This window comes from Sorex fumeus, unplaced genomic scaffold (assembly GCF_029834395.1).
Source record: "Sorex fumeus unplaced genomic scaffold, SorFum_2.1 ptg000128l, whole genome shotgun sequence".
Classification (NCBI taxonomy): Eukaryota; Metazoa; Chordata; class Mammalia; order Eulipotyphla; family Soricidae; genus Sorex; species Sorex fumeus.
The window spans coordinates 48,925,282-48,947,253 of NW_026606185.1; the positions used below are offsets into that span (position 1 = coordinate 48,925,282).

Below are 21,972 nucleotides of genomic sequence, written 5' to 3' on the forward strand. Positions count from 1 at the left end.
AATTGATGAGTTCCTCAGTTTCTCCATAGGAGAGAAGGAATTTGATTCCACAACTGGCCTGGATTTCTTAGCTGGAGTCTATTCTTGGGTACGGATCAATGAGCTGAAAGATAGCTTTCTTTTATAAACTTTGAATAATCCATATTAATGCACTTTACAAAAGCAGTGAACTATGTCTTAGAACAGTTTTTGGTTTATAGAAAACTGAATAAGTATGGAGAATACCCATCTACTCTCCCCTGCCACCAGAAACATGCCTTGCCTTAATGTGCTACGTTTGTATGGAGATAATATTGATAAACTATTATTAGCTAAAGCCAGGATTTTCCATTAGCTTAAGGTATTTATATCCCTACTTCATCTATGGAAAACAGTGTGACTATTTCTCTAGAAACTTAGTGCTCCCATATGACCTACTTCTTGATATTTACCTCCAAAACACAAAACATTAATCAAAAAATATTTGTAAATATTTGAAAAGATATATGTTCACTGCAGCGCTTAATACAACAGTCAGGATGTGAAAACAACCCAAATGTCCGATGACAGATAAATGAATAGGGAAGTTGTGATAATACATAAAGGTAAAGGTAAAGGTAAAGGCCCTCCCGTTGATCGTCGATTTGCTCCAGCGGGCCCAGTAATGTCTCCATTGGAGACTTTGTTGTTACTGTGTCTGGCATATCGAATACTCTCGGTAGCTTGCCGGGCTCTCCGAGAGGGGTGGAAGAATCGAACTCGGGTCGGCCATGTTGGCCGCGTGTAAGGCGAACGCTCTACCCACTGTGCTATAGCTCCAGCCCTGATAATACATAATGGAATATTAAACAGCTGTAAGGAAGGATGAAATGTTTGTTTGCTGTAACCTGGTGGGCATCATGGTTTATTTTTATTTTGTGATGTGCTTTTAGTTTGGGGGGCCACACCCTGTGGTGTTCAGGGGCTATGCTTGGCTCTACAATTGAGTCATTCGTGGTGGTGCTTAGGGGACCACATGTGGTACTGAAGAGTTGAACTGGCATATGATGCATGTAAGGCAAATATATCATCTCTCCAGCCCTTGGGAGGGCATCACATTAAGTGAAGTCACAGGTCAAGGACAAACGCCAGCTGTCCTCACCCATATGAGGTATACATTGAATAACAAAACAAGGGAATAGATGGCATCAAATCACGGTCAATCCTTGGATTAGAGAAATGAGAATTTCAAGGAAGGGGAAGTGGGAGTGTAGGTTGGGGCATGAGGATGCAGGCTGCAGATAACGTAAGGATGTTGGTTAAGCATCTTGAAAATTCTGATGGTTTAGAAGTGAGACAGCTATGGACATAAAAACCCATGAGAGTCAATACTGTTGTAAGCATGGGATCCAAAGTAAAACTGGTAAATTTTAAAAACGAGATTTCTAAGGAGATGAGGGTGTGAGGGTGCGGGGAGAGAGAACAGGATCATGGGAGGAGGGACGCTGATTCTGATCATGGGTTTGGAGTTGAAACATCAAATACCTGAAGGTGTTGTTAAAATTCTTTGTAAATCGCAGGGCCTAAAGAAAAAAAGAATAGGATCCCTACTACTTGTTCAAGTGAGATGGTCCAAGACCATCGCTTGATGGTCTTTACATATTTCTGTCCATGTGCTCAGATCCATGAGGTGGGGGCTCCTTAGTTCTGACCCACAGTGCGAGGACACTGGCAAGATTTCCCGCTTCCTGCTTCTCCCAGCCTCAAACATGGAGCCACAGGCTGCGTGCCTTCCAGCTCCTGCAAGTCACAGTGTCTGCCTCAAGGCCCTTTGTCATGTCTATTTCAGCTGCCTCCACTGATGTGTCCATTTTATTTTTTACCTACCTTGGAGACATCTGGGCAGTTTCCTGGATGCTTTCAGGTTGGAGCAGGGACAATAAAAAGGTAAATCTCTTACTTTTCTTTCTTTTTTTTCTTGCTTTGCCTTGATTTGATTTTTGGTCCATACCTTAATCCTGGTTCTGTGCTGGATCACTCCTGGTGGGGCTTGGGAGACCATATGTGTTACTGGGGCTCAGACTGGGGTCAGCCATGTACCTGGCAAGTGCCTTTCCTGCTGGGCTGTCTTCTGTAGCCCAGGCTCTTCAATTCTACCCTCTTCTCTCCCCCCACACCCCTTGGTTTACTATTACAGTTCCCAGGAGCAGAGAAATTTTTCAGCAAAATCCAGATACATGTTCTTCATCAGCCTGATGCATGTTCTTCATCAGCCCTATGTTACTCATGACACTCCTGTCACTAGGAAGTTCCTTCAAGAGGAAAGAAGTCTGTCAGCTGAGCTGGAGCTCTCTAGAGAAATGACCAATAGTATACACACATATATAGATCCAGAGTATACATGTATGTAGCACTGAAGCACTGTCCTCCTGTTGTTCATCGATTTGCTCGAGCGGGCACCAGTAACATCTCCATTGTGAGACTTCTTGTTACTGTTTTTGGCATATCAAATATACCACAGAGAGCTTGCCAGGCTCTGCTGTGTGGGTGGGATACTCTAGGTAGCTTGCTGGGCTCTCCGAGAGGGACAGAGGAATCAAACCTGGGTTGGCCATGTGCAAGGCAAACACCATACCTGCTGTGCTATCGCTCCAGCCCTACATGTATGTATACACATATTAATCCTGTATATATGTATGAACACACAGGTCTTATATATACATATAAATTGATGAACAATGGGAGGACAGTGACAGCGACATTATGTACATGTACACACATAGATCCTATATATGTTTATACACACATTATCCATATATATCTATACACACATATAGATTCCATATAAATTTCTTTACATATCTTCTGAATACGTTATGTACACAAATGAATTGTGTACACACAGCAGGCCTTCCAATAACCACGTAAGGGTTTTCTGTTTGTTCGGGACCATCCCCACTGATGCCCAGGGGGGCTGTGATGTGAGGAACAGACCCCTCAAACACAGCAGGCATGCATTCCAGCACCCAAAGCATACTTCCAGTCCCAATCTCATTTCCTGACCCTGTTGAAAAGGAAGAATTAATTCTGGCACTTCCTCCACTATTCAGGTGTTTCTACTCTCTCTCTCCTTAAAAAATTCAGACTAAACCTTTCTTTCCTTAAAATATCATTTCCTGGGGCTGGATGATAACAGGGGTTCAAGCCCTAAACATGCACATGGCAAGCTCTGGTCTGATTCCTGGTTGCACATGGTCCCTTGAGCACTACCAGGAGTGATTCCTGTGTGTGTGCCCCCCACCTCCACTCCCTACCATTAAAGTCGTCTACTCTCCAGGCCTATTTATCTCAAACCATTTTTTAAATAGTAGTATTATTTCCTTTGTCCACACTAGTTCCCCATAACCCTCTTATCTTACCCTCGCCCAAGGCTTCGAGACATGATGCCTGGAGAATACCCAGTGTCATCTCTAACCAAGAGCCTGGAAGACAGTGGACAATGACCTGGATGAACATGGGCACCTACAGTACTTCTGAATTCAGAAGGATTGTGTGTGTGTGTGTGTGTGTGTGTGTGTGTGTGTGTGTGTGTGTGTACTGACTGGACTGAGTTTACTTTGATCAAAATCCTGGTGGAAAAGTATTGTTCGGTATCTTTGAGATTTACGGAAAAGCAATCCTCTTACAAAAGGGTTTGTAAACAATAAAGAAAAAGAAAAGGTTTGTTCAGCTGAGAAAATAAGATTGGAAGGCTTTGGTTTAATAAACTTTAGAGCAAAAGTGGTTTTTAGAGAATTTGGTGCAACAGTTTATATGTAAATTGCTTGTGCTAATTGCAAAGGAGCCTTATCTATCCTTTGATGCAGACCCTAGGGATACTTGCAAATCCTTTGCTAGCAGTTACTGGAAAGCAATAGCATGATGGTTCTCTGCAAATATTTTTGAATGGTCTCTAAATCAGGAGAGGAAGGATGGCACTGATGTAGAAGCTTGTCACTCCAGACACACTTTCTAACAATGTGATCTTCTTTTCCCAGGTGCTGTGTGTGTGGAGGGGGTGGGGGTGTGGAGGGAGGAAGGATAGAGAAGTGACCCTGGAGAATGGCAAAAAATGGGAGATGCCAGGGCAGGAAGAGACCAAGCTGGCACCGATAGTGATAATGAACCCCAACAATGAGCAACAAGCAAGCACTGGAAAGCAGACTGGTTTGGGGGACAGAAACTGCCCCAGAAGAAGCAGCTTGTTCATGCTCATGATTTCTCACTATTGTGTCTCAGTCGTCTCAGTCTTGGGATCCAGACTTGTTGGGGTACAGAGCTTTGTTATGACTTTGGGAAAGGAATAGCTTTCTGATAGCAAGTGAAGCTCTGGGTGCCCCACAGAATGGGGACCTGCTCTCAGGAATCTTTGCCTAGCCTGAGGTGATTCAGCCTTGATAGTTTCCTCTCTCCAGTCTCTCCAGACCTCTTCAGTCTTTGGCCATCTTCCCTACTGAGTTTCCATGCAATGGATATGCTCATTACATGTCATGCTTGGTTTTTGCAGCAGGTATATTTCGTGTATTTAAGTGTGGGCTTTCTGTAGCAGCATGCCCGGAAGCCCCAGGGCAAGAGCTATAGATCATTTCTCTGCTTTGCTCTTAGTGCTTTGGGGGGAGTGTCGGTAATTGAACCAGCTGCCAGAAACCCATGTGAGCTGTCCAGCATCTCCCGTGTTGTATTACAAGCAACTCATGCAAATGACTTGGGGGTATTGACCACACAAAGACCTCCTCCTCTTCCTGCTCCTCTTCTTCCTCCTCCTCCTCCTATTATTCCTTATCCTCTTCCTCTTTCTCTTCTTCCTCTTCCTCCTCTCCCCTCTCCTCTATCTCCTCCTCCCCTCCCCCTCCTCCTCCTTATTCTCCTTCTCCCTCTCTCTCCTCCTCTTTCTCCTCATCCTCTTCCTTCTCCTTTTTTTAATTTTTGGACCATATCCAGTGGTTCTCAGGGCTTGCTCCTGGTTCTGTGTTCAGGGATCAATACCTAGAAGGGACCATATTGGGTTCAGGGATTGCCACCTGGATTAGCTTCTTGCTCCCTATGGCCAATCTTCCACATAAAAGCCAAGGGCTCCTGTGGAAGTGTAAGCCCAAGAATGCCATTCCTTGCATGCCCCTTACCTGGGTGTCACCCATCTTAGGTCCCTAGTACTGCATGGCTCATTCCCCAACATCCCTGGAGCCCCCTTAAGCATCTGCCACACCCTCTCCTGCCTGGTGTTGCCTCTGATGGGTCAGAGCAGCAGGCTCTAGGCAATGCCTTGTAAGGGAGGGAAAGGAATGGAGGGACTTTTCACAGGCTCCTGATCCCCACCCCCCACCCACGCAAACATTTCCTCCTGCTATTTTTCTCCGCATCCCCTGGGTGCGGGAACTGGGGGAAAGAAGGCGCAGCTTCATGAGCAGAGGCCAAGAGGAGTTCTTTGTAAGGTGTGGCTGGTAATAATTTAATTAGCCCAGATTTTATTTTTTTTTTGGGGGGGGAGTGTTAATTAACTTTTGCTTAAAATACACCATCATCATCGCCTTATCTTCCCCACCTCTCCTCTGGGCGAAGCTTCATTCTCCAGTCTTCACTCAGGAGCAAGTCTCAGCCTGATCACTGTTCTTCAAGCACAGGAAAACAGGAAAAGTGCCAAACTGTGATTTTTTGGGTTGCATCACAGAGGATAGTGGATGGGGACCAATTCCTCTGTAACAGGCATGGGAATTGGGACAGGGAGAGGGGGCGGGGCCCAACCTGTAGGCACCAAGCGAGGTCCTTGTTCCCTCCTGGGCCCTGGTCACTGCTCAGGTGATCACTGCTCAGGGTGTCTTTGAACAAGGAAGGTGGAAGGTCAAGGTGGGGGGAGGGGAAGGGGTAGCGCTGGCCACTCAGACGGAGGGGAAGAGATCTCTCCAGGTGAGCCCGTCGCCCCGCTTCTTGTCCAGCCACTGGCCGCAGCTGAAGATGGTGGCCACGCCGGTGCTGGTGTTGGTGACCTCCACCCGCTCCACCAGCCAGCCCGCGAAGTGGCCACTGCTGTCATGCTCCAGCCGCACCTTGCGCAGCTCGCCCAGCTCCAGCGTCTCCAGGAAGAAGCGGTCGGTGCTGCCCCGCTCAAAGAGGTTGCGCATCTTCTGCTTTAGCTCCCGCCTGCCCGTGTCCCCGTTGGCCCCAAAGATGGTGACAAAGACATTGGCGTCGGTGCCAGCACCGGGCTCGTAGCCCGTGGTCACGATGATCTCGTACTTGACGGGCACCAGGCTCTGGATCTTGCTGGCGAAGCTCTCTGTGGTCTTGGTGACCTCGAAGACGCGGAAGTACTTCCTCTTCCTCTTGAGGGGGATGAGGCAATCACAGTTAAAGAAGTATCTGGAGAGACAGGTGGGAGAATGGGGCATGGGGTAGGGGGAAGTTTCAGGGGACAGAGGTCCGGGCTCACGTCCTCCCCTGGGAACCCCTGATCATTCTTGCACAATTTCCCAGAAGATGGGAGGGGAAATGCTTTCATTCAAAGGTAAGCATGGGGTCCCGCTTATCTATAATGCCCCTGTGGGAGATACCCAGCTCTCCAGTTGCCCCTTTGGTCTCTTTGGATCTCTCCCATCACACTTTATATCCGATTCGCTAGCCGACCCCATCAGCAACTCAGTCTTTGAAATGGGTACATAATTTATTCCATTAAAAATTACATTATCTTGCTAGGTGTCCCTTGGGTTTGAGGCAGCAGCAGCCTCTACCTGGGCATACCAGCATCCTCACCACTCTCTGCTTCTTGTTACCTATGGCCAATGCTCAACACAGCCAGTGGCTTTCACATTGAAATATCTGGACAAGTTGACAAAGAACGGGTCCTTGGACTCCCTAGAGAGTGCTTGGTAACACCTCTCCACCACCTTGAAAGGACCATTTATTTTTCCTTTGACACCCCAAGTAAAAGCCAGTATCTCATGGAAGCTGTGAGACGCCACCCAGGAGCCACATCTCCTCCCAGGGTTTCCTGTCCCTCCCTGTTTCTGCTCTTCCCAGGGCTCATGAGACATTCCTCCAAGGGACAGATGCAGGTTCCAACCTTGTCACCTTCAGAGGCCGCTGTGGAGTCCAGTGTGACAATCCCAAGCAAATCTTAGAGGAACTGTAAGACAGAATGTAAACTTCCAAATCCCCTAACTGAGGCTGGGCTGAACCATGAGTGTATGACTGTGCACATGTGTGCGAGTATATGTCTACGCACCAGCACCAACACCACGTCCATGCCTGTGGTCATGAATTGCAGAGTATGGGCCTAAGGAAAGGACCTTTGTTAAAGGAGTCACCACAGACAAGCAAGTCCAGGGTCTGAAGCAATGGTTTGAACCTGAAAGTCTCTCCCAATTTCCACCTTTCACCCACACTCAGTCACAGCAACAAGTCCAATAAGCACCAAGGAAACATTGCAGAGGGTGTGAAGGAGTCTGGGTCTGCCCAGCACTGTCTCCTCCATGCCACCTGCCACTCCCTCTACCCTGTCCTCCGTAATCACGTTGACAGATGAGAGTGATTCGGACTGAATAACTCTTTGGTTCCTCGTCATTCCAAATTGCTGGTATTTTAACTCTGCTGGAAATATGCCATCCTAGCACTCATGATGACCCCATGAACAGAGTCCTCATGCCCAGCAGGATCAGCACCAATCCTATTTCACTTCATTTATTCTAGGTTTGGGGATCAAACTGGCAGTGCTCAGGGGCTACTCCTGGTTCTGTGCTCAGAAGTGACTCTGTGCCTTGCAGAACCAGACATAGTGCTAAGGATGTAACTGAGTCCAGCCACATGCCAGCAAGTGCATATCGTGCTGTACTAAATCTTCAGCCTAATCCTATTTTCTTTGTTAGCTTTCTTTTTTTTGAGTGTTTGGTTTTGGACCACACCCAGTGATACCCAGTGGTTACTTCTGGCTCTGCACTTAGGAATCACTCCTGTGGGCTCGGGGCATCCTGGGATGCTGGGGATTAAACCCAAGTCAGCCATGTGCAAAGCAAGTGCCCTATGTACTGTACTATCTTTCCAGCTCCATGGCCGAATCCTATATTAGAATAAAAAAAAATCCCCAATTTTTTTGTATGGTTATTAGATATTTGCGTTCTTATATCTCATCAGCTCCCACAGGCTCTCTGGGTGGTCAGCCTTGCCTTCCCATGTCAGAGAAGAGCCAGTTGAGTTCAAAGAAGAAAAATAAGTGCCCACACTGACCCAGAGCCGGCAACGGTGAGCCCTTTAGACCCACTGCTCTCAATCTTCTGTGGTGAGACTTCTTTCCTGCAGTTCATTGTTGGATAAACCTGAGGGGTTAGCACATACCACACTTTCCTAGAGGGAGCACACATAATTTTTAATCTTAAAATATATTTAAAGTGTATTCCTTCATGTAAATGCCCACCAATGTGCATAACTATATAAAGACCCAAATTGTGCTATCACTGGCACGCTTTTCTAAATACACTTGTTTTCTTTTCCTTTGGCTTGGTTCCATCTCTGTCATTTTCCCTCTTTCCCCAGTAGCATCCCATCTTCACCTTCAGTAACCCTGTGATGGTCACGGGCGTATCTCACCAAATTTTCCCCATCCCTCTCAACCTTTCACAGACACGGATGGAGGCGGCACGTCAGTATTTATCCCTCCAGAATGGAGCCTGTCATCTGAGCGTCTCCCATCTTGCTTTTCTCACTCTACAATACTTCCTGGGATTTTCTCCAAGTCAGCCGAGACATGATTAATTCAGCATGTTCAATGACTGGAGAGTATCTGCGGGCATCGCGAGAAGGAGAGCTAGTACATGGAATCAAGAGAGACTCCAAATGCAGGGATTTATCGCTTTGTGCAAGAAAAACTTCAGTTACCCCTGAGGCTGTTTCCTCTGGAAGTGGGGAGGAACTATCAGCAAAGCAAAGGCAAGAGCAGGCAGTATCAGGATGGGGCGAGAACTCAAGGGGCTGGTTGGTGGGGGAAGCAGAGTCACAGGACTGGCCTGGCCCCTGCAGATGGGAGCTGCTGGCTGGTGAGTGTAACCCTCTGGGTCTTCCCTCACCCAGTCCCTGGCCTTCAGCAGTGTGGCTCAGAACCATCTGCCCTGCACTTCCTATGGGATTCATCCTCTCCAGGTTTCTTTTTTCCTCTAAAAGAGCAACACATTTCATTATAGCCAGAGAGGAGAATTAAGAACGGAACTGGGGGCTGGAGCAATAGCACAGTGGGTAGGGCGTTTGCCTTGCACGCGGCCGACCCGGGTTCGATTCCCAGCATCTCATATGGTCCCCTGAACACCACTAGGAGTAATTCCTGAGTGCAGAGCCAGGAATAACCCTGTCCATCGCCAGGTGTGACGCCCCCAAAAAAGTAAAAAACCAAACAAACCAAAAAAAAAAACCTGAACTGTGTCCCTCACTCCTCGAATCTCAATCCTCACTGATAGAAGCCCTGTGTGGTGGAATATGGAGGTGCGGACTTTGGTAGGTGATTATGTTTCAATAGGGTCATGAGGGTGGGGTCCCCACCATGGGGTTAGCACCCTTGGAGGAAGAGGCTTCAGGTTGTTCTGTGCATGGGAGGGCAGAGCAAGGCAGAAAGCGCTTCTCATCCAAACCTGGCCACACTGGAAATTAGGAGTCAGAACCCTCTTTCCACCCAATTCCTGGGTCCAAGGGAGCCACATGCAGGCAACCTGCAGGTCTCAGATGCAGCTTTGAGAAGTGTGGACTGTGGGGTTGCAGGCTGCTGGGTCTGGTCAGCAGATCTGTCTGGGGGAGCCGGGTGTGGGGGTTCCTAATGGGAACAGAGCTCTGGGGATATGGGTTGGCAGGAGCTGTCCACTTGGGCTCTCACTCACTCCAGTACCCCCGTCCCAACAAGCACCGCCCTGGGGGCTCCCTTCCCTTCCTCCTGGGTCTTTCAGGCCTTCCAGAGCTGCAGGCACTTTCTGGTTTCCAGCGTGGTTACCAAGTGGTTTTAATTATAAAAACTGATGGCGGTGGAGGACCGTTACCCAGGTAACTAAGACCCTTAATCCTCCTGCTGCAGGAACCTCCAGAAGGCCCTGTAGGGGAGAATGCAAAGCTCCTTATCTGGGGGTCCTCGGAGGCAGATGGGCCCTGGGATTACCCGAGCTGGTCGCTGCTCCCAGCCTCCCACACAGTGTTCACTGTGATGGAGACAGCAGCTGCCCTGAAAGCTGTCACTGCAGTGATGGGCAGGCCTGCTGTCCGGCACTGTCGGCCTTGCTCAGCCCCCTTCCCAGGGAGCTCACGGGAGTGGAAGCCAGGAACACCTGGGTCTTGGGTCCAGCACCCTGAGGCTGGGCTAATGCCAATGGTCCCTGAGCTCTTGACCAGATAACTGCCTCTTCCCTACTTCGTCCCTCCCTGCCTTATGCTTAAGCCTCCTTAGTCGACCCTGGCCTGGAGTGGGCCCACCCTCTGCTCAGCTGCCCTCTGTGTGGAGGACGCGGGGGCGAGGGGGGCAGCACCTACACGTTGCCGTACTCCATCTCTGTGATAGTGATAGTCTTGACGTGCCACATCAGCTCTCTCTTAGGGATCCACCGGTCCTCCCTGGCCAAGTGACCCACACAGAGGGCGGCAATGTCCCCCAGGTAGACGCTGTCAAACTCGAAGGTGTCTGTGGTCCCCCTGCAGGAAATGAGTGAAACCAATGAGAGGCATTGGCACCCCAAGGGCATAAGCATGGATTGAAAGCCCATGGGGGTGGTGTCCCACCTCTTCACACCTGCCCACCTCCCCCTTCCTCCTGTGTTCTGGTGGTCACGCGAATCTGTCAGAGAGCAAAGGGGAATAAGAAGCCAAGCCTGACCTCAGCACCCTATTTGCTTTGCTTGTGTTTTGAGGCCACCCCCTAAGGGCTGGCTCCTGACTCTGTGTTTGGGGACACTAGGTGGTGCCTGGGACCACACCAGGGTGGCTGTGTGCAAGGCAGTGCCTGCCTTACTCACTGTCTTCTCTCTCTCTCTCTTTCTCTCTGGCCCAGCTCCCCATTTCCTGAGGGATTTATTCTCATTTAAAAGCAAAATTATCCCATCCAGGGGGAATCTTTGCCAGCTGGCTGGTCCCAACACCCCATATAGTGGCACTGCCAGGAAGATGGAGTTGGGATGGGGGTCCTGGGTCCCAGACATAGTGCTGAGGTGGGTGGTAGGTGTCAGAGAGCAAAGGGGCTTGGGGAAAAAAGAGTCCCCTGGTGTAGACCTGTCTCAGCAGAATCATGGGCTGGGACTGGCGGAAATTGGGGTGCAGACACTTATGGGGCAGTACTGACTTGGATGGAGTTTGGGTTCAGGATGGGAGATGACCATGGCAGAGCAATTGGGATATGTAAGGTCAGGCTGAGCTCAGACCTGATACTCATGTAGAGGGACTTTGAATGGGTAGCAGTAGAGTGGGCTGGGGGACTGGGGAGATAGTGCAGGAATGAGGAACACATGCCTTATATATGGAGGCCCTGAGATCAATCCTGGCACATTGGGGCCTGCTGAGTTCTCAGGCTGTAGCCCTGGAGGTCCTTGAGCCTCCAGGTATGACCACAGTGACCCCCAGTGCTGCTGCCTCCAACCTAGGGAAAAGATAGGCCCGAAGGCACCCTCAGCATTTCTTGGGAGACCTTACCTCCTTGTGGGAAAAAATAAAAATATTTGGAATATTGCCTCCTTAGGTGTTATGGTTTCTGGGGGTGGGTTGATAAAGCAATGTACTGGGGGATGGGGTGGGAAATGAGCACATAAGATGTTCAGAGGTGACTCAGATGTGAAGGAAGAGAGACTCCCCGGGTTTGTTCAGTGGTCAGAACTTGGGTGGGGGTGGGGGACAAAAGTTCCCTTTCAACAGGCTAGTTTCAATTTTCTCACAAAGTATTGTCGGTCCCTCCTCCCACCTGATTCTATAGTTAATCAATTCTAGTAAATACACACTATCAATGAATTACTTGAACCATGTATTGCTTGGATGAGGGTCTTACTTGACAGCGTGGCTGGTTCTGCACAGATAGGGAGGAACACCTAGCACTTCTACTGTGGACTGGGCTTGGCTTTTCTCACGAACCAATTGATAAATTAGCTCATCGGTCATTGCTACAGCCCTCCACTGACTTCAGATCACTCGAAACAGGATTGACAGGCAACCTCCTGTGCATTTAAGGTGTGTGATCATCAATACATTCATGGGCTGCAGAGTTGCCTTAGTGATACCACCCTCTGCCAGGCACCCCAGTTCTCTTACCTTTCTCAAGGTTGGGGTTGAGCTTTAAAGCCCATTCCTGCACCAGAGAGATAGTAGAGGGGGAAAGCACTTGTCATGCCTGCTGTCAACACTGGTGTGATCCTTGGTACTATACATGGTCCCCTGAGCAGAGTCAGGAGTGACCCTGAACACAGAGCCAGGAGTAAACCCTGAGCAAACCACTGGGTTTGGCCCCAACATCCCAACAAAAGCCCCCCAATACAGATAGAAAAAAATTATATCCCCACCTTTCTTCTTGGACACCCCCATCTCGTCTCCAAGGTGAGGAAAACACAAGGTAGAATAACTAGTGACATTCAGTGAGTAAATAAATAGTAAGTGAATAAACAATATTCAATAAGTGAATAAACAAGTGATATTCAGTAAGTGATCGTTGATGAGAATCAAGGGGGTGATTTTCAGGTTCCTCCCTCCCACCCTGCCCACCTCCATTCCCCAGGAGAAACCCTACTTCCTGAAGGCCCGCTGTCGAGAAGAATTTTCCACGAGGAACTCCTTGGAACGGTTCTTCCTGCCCTCCAGGATGAGCCAGACGTTCTCCCTGGTCTCACCACCATTGCCAGTTTCTATGACAATCTCATAGGCTGCGTTGAAGAAGAGGGCATCAGAAGAAGGGCAGTGACATCCAGGCTCCCATCTGATCTCAGAACAGTCAGTGCACCCCACCTAGGTCCTGTGTATAGAACCTACCTCCACTTGAGCAAGACAGAGACTGTGGGTTTATTGACATCACAATCCCATCGCCAAAGGAATTGGTACAGGGGAGTGCACCCTGGGAGGCTTCTTTACCAATCCCCATAAAGGAGGGGAATGTTTCAGAGGGCAAAGGACTGTGGGAGTCTGGAGGTCTCTCTCTCTCATTTCCCATTCTGGTGTCTAATCAACGCAGCACCCCACCCATCCCCTCTGCAGCCACCTCATGCACATTCTGTGGCAGTCCTCCAACAATGGGAGATGAGGCAAGGTCAGGTGGTCTGGCCTGTAGGGAACACTAAGATATATCTCTAGCATCGACTACTTAAACTCCATCCTCCACCCTCTTCCCCACGTTGGCTGGGCCAACTGCCTCTTCTATTGGATACCCCAATTACCCTAATAAAAATGGCTGTTTCTGCTGATGATGCTGGCCTCATCGTGACCTGCTATCTTCTCTTGTCCTATCCCCTCCCACTTGCTCACAGGCTGTGCTGTTTACTGAATTCCCTCTCCCCTGAATCCAAGTGCAACAAAAGCAGAGGGTCTTCATTTTTTCTCATTGATAAATTTCACAAGAACCCCTGGCACCTGGGCACTCAACAAAATAATTTGGTTGAGAGAATGAATCTATGTGGGGCAAATCCCAGGCAGATTCATTGAGGAGGTGGAACTTGAACTTGACTTGAAGAAGAGCTGTGATGATGATTATGATGGACAGGAGATGAGGAACACTGCCAACAGAGGGTGGAGAAAAGGCAGAGACACAGAGGGTAGGGGTCATGATCTGGCCCTGCTCTTTAGGGGTCAGGCTGGGGATGGAGCTGACCCCCAGAAGCATGCATTGCTTGTCTGGAACAGAGTTCTAGCAGAAAATGAATGGATGAGAGTTTAAGGTTCTGGATCCAAAGTGGGATCTCAGTTTCTGTGTCTCTATTTTAGAGATATGAAAACAACCATTAGGAGAAGTGGCTTTGCCCACAGCTCAATGTAAGGTTAACCCTAGCTTGGCAACACCTTTTGACTTTGTTCTGCTTCCCAAAGCAGGAGCAGGAATCTGGGCCAAGAACAGGTGGTGTCCACTGGGTAGATGCCCTGAGTGAGCAGCTGTGGTGGGGCAGGGAGGCTGAGTCCTCTCGGGGGCTAGGGGAAACTGTGGTCTGAGAGTACTGTCAACTCTCCCACAACAGAGAGAAAGAAGCAGAGCCAAGGGGGGAAAGGAGGCAGAAAACCCTGGAAACTATGGGGTCCCCTGGAGACAGCCATGTCTAAAGCAACTCTATGGGACACTTCTCAAGGTGCAGATCAATACCTCCCCTTTTCGCTGGAGCTAGTTTTACAGAGTTGGAGTTCAGGCATGTTTGATCAAGAGTCCTGACCTCTTCTGAAATGTTCTTTTGGCCCCGCTGGGGCTGTCAACAGACAGAAGCTTCAGGCGTGTGAATAAGAGACGGTTGTTTGAGCAGCGCTGCCTAGTGAAGCAGCGAGTCCCCTGTCCCTGGAGAGTTGGCCATCAAGCTGAGTGTGTTAGAGATGGAAATGGAGCTGATCAGGCTGAGTGAGCAACCCCGAAAAGGTCACAGGAGAGTAGGGGGATAGGAAGGGGAAGGGCTGTAAGGGGGAGCACTGGTCCTGCAGACTGTAAGCGGGAGCGCTCGTCCTGCAGATGGTGCTCCAGAGAGAGATTCTTTTGACACCTCCCTCCCAGGTGAGGAAGTATATGCATAACTATATTTGTGTCATTGTATGTGTGTGAGCGTTTTGTGTGATCATGTGTGTACATACATTTTGGTTCACAAGTCTGTGCTCCTCCTATCCAGGATTTACTCGAGCTTGATTTCAGCAGGACCTCTGGGGTGAGCCCAGACATTGGTAATATTTCATGGCTTCCCCGGTTCTCAGCTTTGTCTTCCCACTGAAATCGCCTGCAGGGATAATGCTTGTGGAGGGGGCAGCTTCTGGAGCTTTGACCCAGTGCTAGGGGGGCAGCAGGGGGCAGGGAACAGGAAGCTGAAGGAATGAGATAGTCCATCAGTATGGAGTACAGGTGAATCCCATGAGATGCGATTTCCTGTGGGGTTTTATGGCACAAAATCACTCAAAGGAGAGGCAACCAGGGCAGAACAATGGAGTCTCTAACCCTAGCTCTTTAGGGAGCTCCCACAACAGCAAGAGACAAAGCTCTAAATCCCAGTGGCCTCACACTGAAAAGTAAATTTTCACACATGTGACAAACAGACAGGGTGGTGGCTGGCCAGAAGGTCTTCCACACTGCAATCAGGCACCCAGTTCCTTTTTTGGGTTTGTCCTCCTTACTCCGGGCATGCCTTACATGCACCTCATCACTGTCCTGGTATTTTTTTTCCTTATCCATGATCCAAATGTGGAATTTGCACCTTACACAACAATTAGAGTGAGAACTGGGTAGGGAGAACCTAAAGAGAAACTAGGTGCAGAAAGAACCCCACTTATAAAGTGTGAGAAGCTGTTTGTTCTCATAAGTTGGGTGGCCAGGTGTGGCCCCAAAGGCCATGAAAACTAAGGGCAATGACAGTGCTTTATTCATATTTGCTTCCAGGCTTAGCAGCTGTGCAATTACTTGCGAAACACCTACATAACGGAAGCTGAGCACTAGGGGTGTGGTCCAAACTGCATCCATGGCTGTCCCCAGGATAATCCTCCATCTAAGGACACAGGTGTCCTCAGGGTTTCATTTTCAACTATGAAAATGAACCTTTTCAACCTTCCTGAGGGTGGCCTGTCCCCTTCCTGAATGAGCAGTGTGGCAGGGTGCGATGGCCCTCTGCAGCTGCTAATAAAGACAGAAACAGCCAGGCAATCTCCTGGGCACCGAGCCCCCACTCTCCCATCCACAGCCTGTTCACATCTTTCTGGGCACTCATGCACCTGCCATCTCTATGCCAAACCCAGACCCTCAGGTCTTAGCAGTTGTTTAGCAGGAAATTTACAAAGGAGATTCAGCAATTGGGCTCACAAATCTCTCCTTTCTGGGCACTGATGTCCCGAGGTGCCTCTTTTGCTCATCTCGGCATTGCACCCAGATATTGCACTTCAGTTTCTTTCTCCAATGAGACAGCCGCCCTGACCTCTGGTTGCTTAGAGTTGTGTAGGGAGACTGACACTGTGTAAAGGTAGATACAAATACAAGGTTATGGAACAATGGGCAACTGTCAAAGAACCTATAAAGGAAAACCAGGCACCAGGAAGGCATTCCTCAGTAAGTGCCTTCACAGGGACTACAAGTTGTAGCTGGGATTCTTGACAGGAAGCCTGATGAAAGCCTCTTGGCCCCTGTTGGAAAGTTCTCCGACACATTCGTGCTCCCTACCTCTCACAACATCAGAAGGTCACTGGGAAATTTGGACAGTACAGCAGAGATGGTTGGGTAGCTTTTCACAAAGACCATGCTTCCCTTCTGTGGGCAGACTACCTGGAGGGGCTTTCCAGTCGAGAACTATGTTTCCCAGGTGCCCTTGCAGCTAGGTGATGTCACATGACTAGGTCTCACCAACAGAAAGTGAGTTAATATGCTAAGCTGTTATAGGAATGTACCTTCTTCATGCTCTTCTCTCCTCAGGAAATGTGGGAGCCGTAGTTGAAAATGAAACAGATTAAAAGAGCTTGGGTGTTCCAATTACACTTGGATAGATTACTGTCCGCTACCACAGTGGATTGTTTATGACTCATGTAAGAAACTGTGTTAGGCCATTGAGATTTGGGGGCTCAGCTCTCATTGCTGTGGGTGTTACCTTAAAAACTAAGGCAACAATGAAGGCAACAGATCCAGTGGCCACAGAAACACAGAGAGGTCTACACAGGCAGGACCTATAAGCATCTCCCAAACCACCTCCCACTTTCCTTTCTTCCAATTGACTTTATCTTAATGAGTCAAACATGTCCAGAAAGAATGCAGATTTCACAATACTTTATATGTAGATTTGTTATTTCTTTTGTCTTTTAATTATACTTCTCTAAACTTGTGCAAACTGTTCTTGTGAAGAAGAGAGAATTGAGGAAAGTGAAATTGCTGAAAAATATGGAAAAAAAAACTAAGGCTGAATCTTTACACTGGACTCTACCTGTCTTAGGCTTTCTTTGGATTTGTTGGACCCAACCTCTGATATTCATAATTTAAAAAAATCCCTCCTCTTTCCCTTGCTAACCATCAGATAATGCACCAATTCCTCTTTAATACCCCCCAAGGAAGAACTGAAGAGAAAGAAGCTGATGGGGCTGCTGGCTCCCCCTGCACATTCTGTTTTCAGGAAGACTTGATTTGGCAGCTGTTGCCACAGGCACCAATTGAATAGAATTATAATCTAAAAATACACAAGAGACAGTTTCACACCAAATATCTCTGCCCAGTCCAACAAGGGCAGGGTGAACTTGTCCCTGGTAGATTTTTCTGTTGCCTAATTAGTTCCTGTGATTCACAGCCATGATCTGTACCAGCATCTTGGTCGTTTCACCAAGTAACATGTACTGTATTGACTTATGTACCACCCCAGTATTGGGCATCTGATTCCCCTCCAGCTGCCACATTTCTCCTTTAGTTCTCTCACTCTTCACCCCACCCCCTTGCCCTGACATCCCACTGTCTTCCTGACATAGCTCTCCTGTGCACATGGCAAAGGTGCAATCTTGTAATATCTTAGATAGCTAGGCAGGATGCCTTGGTCTTCCCACGTACTGGTCTCCTCCAGCTCCTCACGGATCTCATTGTTGGCACAGGCAAAGTCTCGGACTGTCTGCCTGTCGCCCTCACTCTTGGAGAGCCAGCAGTCACACTGGAAACGGAAGGTTTCATCTCGGGAGTTGTCTTTGACATCCACGTAACTCAGGTGCCAGCCTGGGAATATCCCTGTGGAAAGACAGGGTGGACATGGGCAGTGAAACCAGCTTTCTCTCCCCACAGACCTCCACTGTCTGGCTTGCTAGCAGCCAAGCTCTCTGCCAACTTTGGGCTCATTGATGAAGAAATAAAAATCTGGGTTTGATGATCTGTGAGGAGAAAATGGGAAGGTGCTAGGTGAATTCCTGGTGTTAGGAAGTAAAGAGGATTCATTGCTTAGCTTTGTGATCTCCAGAAAGGTCAGATTCCACAACAAATTAGACGAAAACTTTGCGCCCTCTCCCTGATCAAAATGTACATGTAGAATTAGAGCGCAATTTCTCTCTCTCTCTTTTTTTAAAACAATATAGTTTTACTTAAATTTATTTAGAAAGATATGAGGAGAGAGAGAGAAGTGCATATTCAAGAGATGACACAGGCTTCTCCAGAGTGGAAATAAGCAAGAGATATACATGTTTAAGGGGGAACACAGACCTGACGAATCCTAATATCAACAAATTAATATTTCTTTGGATGGTTTTCTGGGGGTTAATAAGATCTCATGTAGTTTCCCCATGGATCTCCTGATTTAGAAACAGTTTTCTGAGACTAGCTCACATTTCAGACCCCTTCTGTAATACCCCCACCTACATACTTATAGAGCAATTTCTTGAGATTCCTGTTTGCTAAATGTCCCCTAGATTTCAGTATCACATCTCTGTGATTCCTCAGCACATTTACACACATGACAGGATGAAAGGAATCAACTCAGTGCTTCTTTAGATTGTCACCATTCACTTTACTTCTCACCTAAAACTGGAAAAGTTGTTATCAAATCCTCCATCTCTATGAGCTAGGTATATGAACCAGCATTTTGGATTCACTTCCTCTTTATTAGGTCTTCAAGTTATTCCCCTGCACAAAATCCCCACTTATTCTTAACACTACTACATAAAGCCCTCCAAGTTTCCAGCCCACAGAATTTTCTGTCTGTTCAATCATTTGGCCATGTATGCAGATCAACTTGGAACATCTTTACTTTTGAGGTCATGACAGTGTTCTAACTCTTCTGGAACTTTTTATGTGAATGCATGATTTAAAATCTTCTCCAGTAAGATCTTAAGGTGTGGTAACTATGCCTTATGAATTCTTAATTACATCATGAGGAATTTGACTTAGCACCCAACTGACATAGAATTGATAAATTATATTTACTTTCTAGAGTAAACTCTGAAAAATTTTTAAACTGTGATTTTTTAAAAAAATTTTATTTTATTAGTGAAGCACCATGAGGTACAGTTGTAGATTTACAAATCTTTGTGCTTGGGTTTCGGTCATACAATGATCAAATACCCATCCCTCCACCAGTGCCCATTTTCCACCACCATGGATAATATCCCCCCCACCCCCCCTTCCCGCCCTGCCTCTGTGGCAGGGCATTCCCTTTTTTTCTCTCTCTCCTTTTGGGTGTTGTGGTCTGCAAAAGAGGCATTGAGTGGCAAACATGTTCAGTCCATAGTCTACTTTCAACATGCATTTCCCCTCCCGGGAGGATCCTCCAAACACCCTTTATTTGGTGCTCCCTTCTCTATCTGAACTGCCCTTTCCCCCAGAGAATACCCGGCTGGCCTCTAAGCTATGGAGTAATCCTCCTGGTGCTAATCTCAGCTATTCTTGGGTATTAATCTCATATTTTGTTGCTTTATATCCCCCAGATGAATGCAATCTTTCTATGCCTATCCCTCTCTTTCTGACTCATTTCACTTAGCATAATACTTTCCATATTGTACCACTTGTATGTAAATTTCGTGACTTCATCTTTTCTAAGAGCTACATAGTACTCCATTGTGTAGATGTATCAAAGTTTCTTTAACCAGTCATCTGTTCTTGGGCACTCAGGTTTCTTCCAAACTGTGATTTTTTTTATTCCAGTGTAAATCCTTGATAATACTACTTGAATATATAGATAATTTTCTTCAGTAAGCAACTTGAAGAAAAATAACCTTTGGCAAAAATTTACATTTCTGGGCCAGAGACAAAGTACATCAGGCAGTGCATTTTCCTTGCATGTGGTGAACCAGGTATGGTGAAACCCCCCCAAATTAAAAATTGCATTTATTTTTTGGGAGGGGAGGTTAGGTCACACCCAGCTATGTTCAGAACTTACTCCTGGTTCTGTGTTCAGGTGCCTGGCAGGGCTTGGGGGATCATATGGGGTGCTGGGGATTGAACCCATATCAGCCACGTGCAAGGCAAGTGCCCTAACTGCTGTACTATCTCCCCTAACCTACATTTCTTTCTTTTTTTTTTTGCTTTTTGGGTCACACCCAGCGATGCTCAGGGGTTACTCCTGGCTCTGCACTCAGGAATTACTCCTGGCGGTGCTCGGGGGACCATATGGGATGCTGGGAATCGAACCTGGGTTGGCCACGTGCAAGGCAAACGCCCTACCCGCTGTGCTATTGCTCCAGCCCCCTAACCTACATTTCTTCAATAAGATTAGTGATACGTTGAAATGAGCTGCAAACCCATTATACAGAAGAAGCTATAAAAGAATATGGGAATCTAGCTAAAGTCTTTCTACAAACCATTTTACATAGACATCATCCAAACTAAGGTGTTCAGAGAAACACTGACAGACTGTATACCTGGGCTCCATTCTCATTACACCCACATGGTAAATGCTTTCATTTTCTTGTTTAAACAATGTGAAAGGGTTAAAATATATAGATATAAATGTTTCTATGAATTTTATGAGTCATAAAATAAACTCATTTTGTGTTTTTTTAAAAAAAGTCTCCATGTCACCAGCTATTTCATTTCAGAGAAAGCAAGAAGAGCAAGATAAATTAGAAAATAAACACTTGTGTTATAATTTGTTCAGTACTGTAGTATCTGGTAATTGGAATTAAGGGGAAGAATTAATCATTTATCTTGATTTTCCTTCTTGAACTATATTTCATGATAATCAAATATCCTGAGGGACTATTTTCTTACAGAAGAATTCTAGCTAATAAGTGAATAAGAAATGACAGAATTAGAAAAACACAATTTGTAACCCTAATTGATCATCAGTGGATGAAGCCACTAGATGAAAAATTACAGGGGAACTTTTTAATAAAGTAAGCTGGCAGTCCCTGGATGCACCATTCAGTGTGGGCCTGGGTAGAGTGGCACAGAGTGGCACTTCTGTGATGCAATAGGAAGCACACAGGCCCCATTTCTAAACGGTCTTGATACCACTTGTCAAATGGTCTCACAAAAGAGAGTCAATATCTTTGTAAATCAAGGTGCCTCAATTAAAATTTTCATTAAAATGAAAAGAAACAATAATTGCTCACAGGGATGTAGCTCATCCACTGCTGCTGGGAATGTTATCTGATTCAGCCTCTATTAAAAAAACAGTACGGATAATTTTCAAAAAATTAAGAATTGAGCTTTTGCATGTCCCAGAAATTGTTTTTGAAAAGACATTTGAACAGTTTCAAAAGATTTGCACTTCTGTGATCGTTGCACGATTATTCACAATAGTTGAAATCAAGAAATAACCCAAGTGCCCAGCAACAGATGAGTGGATTAAAAAAACATGCTATATGTACGCAATGGAATATGACTCAGTTATAAGAAAAGATGATGTCATGCGATTAACCATTATGCTGATGGAGCTAGAAAGTATGTGTCATGCCAAGTGAAGTCAGTCAGAAGGCGAGAGACAAATGCAGAATGTTTTCTCTCATATGTGGAATATAAAGAAATATAGTAAGGAAGTAAAAAAAAAACCAATGGCAGCAGACCCTGAGAGTTTGCCTCTAGAACTGAATTTACCAAGAGGGTAGGGTGTGTGTGTGGGGGGGGGGCGTGGGGGGGTGGAAGGGAACTTGAGACTTGGTGGAGGGACACTGATATTATGGTGGTGAGTGTGGTGTTGGAACATTGAATGACTGAGTCAAGCAAGATTAAATCACAAGCAATCAATGAACTTGATTCTAATTAATCCTTTAGAACCGGCTTTCATGTTGCAGACAATATGGAAATAAACAGACAATGAAACCACAAGGAAGCAAACAGATTCAGAATGTGCAAATTCTGTAGATCATTGAACCAAGTTTACCAACAGATCAATGGCATATGAGAATAAGTGAAGTTGGCACAGCTGTGCA

General features: G+C 46.9%; 1 protein-coding gene across 2 annotated transcripts in view; it reads right to left on the reverse strand.

Annotated features, from left to right (window-relative positions):
- Positions 1-5,873: 5,873 nt before the first annotated feature.
- LOXHD1 (lipoxygenase homology PLAT domains 1) overlaps positions 5,874-21,972 on the reverse strand; it is a 155,169-nt gene continuing 139,070 nt past the window's right edge. For both annotated transcript variants that reach the window (XM_056138463.1, XM_056138462.1), the window contains 4 exons: positions 17,672-17,842; positions 12,719-12,851; positions 10,489-10,647; positions 5,874-6,354 (listed from right to left, as the gene is read on the reverse strand). In XM_056138463.1, coding sequence (XP_055994438.1) covers positions 5,874-6,354; positions 10,489-10,647; positions 12,719-12,851; positions 17,672-17,842 — 944 coding nt within the window. The remainder of the gene's footprint in view (positions 6,355-10,488; positions 10,648-12,718; positions 12,852-17,671; positions 17,843-21,972) is intronic.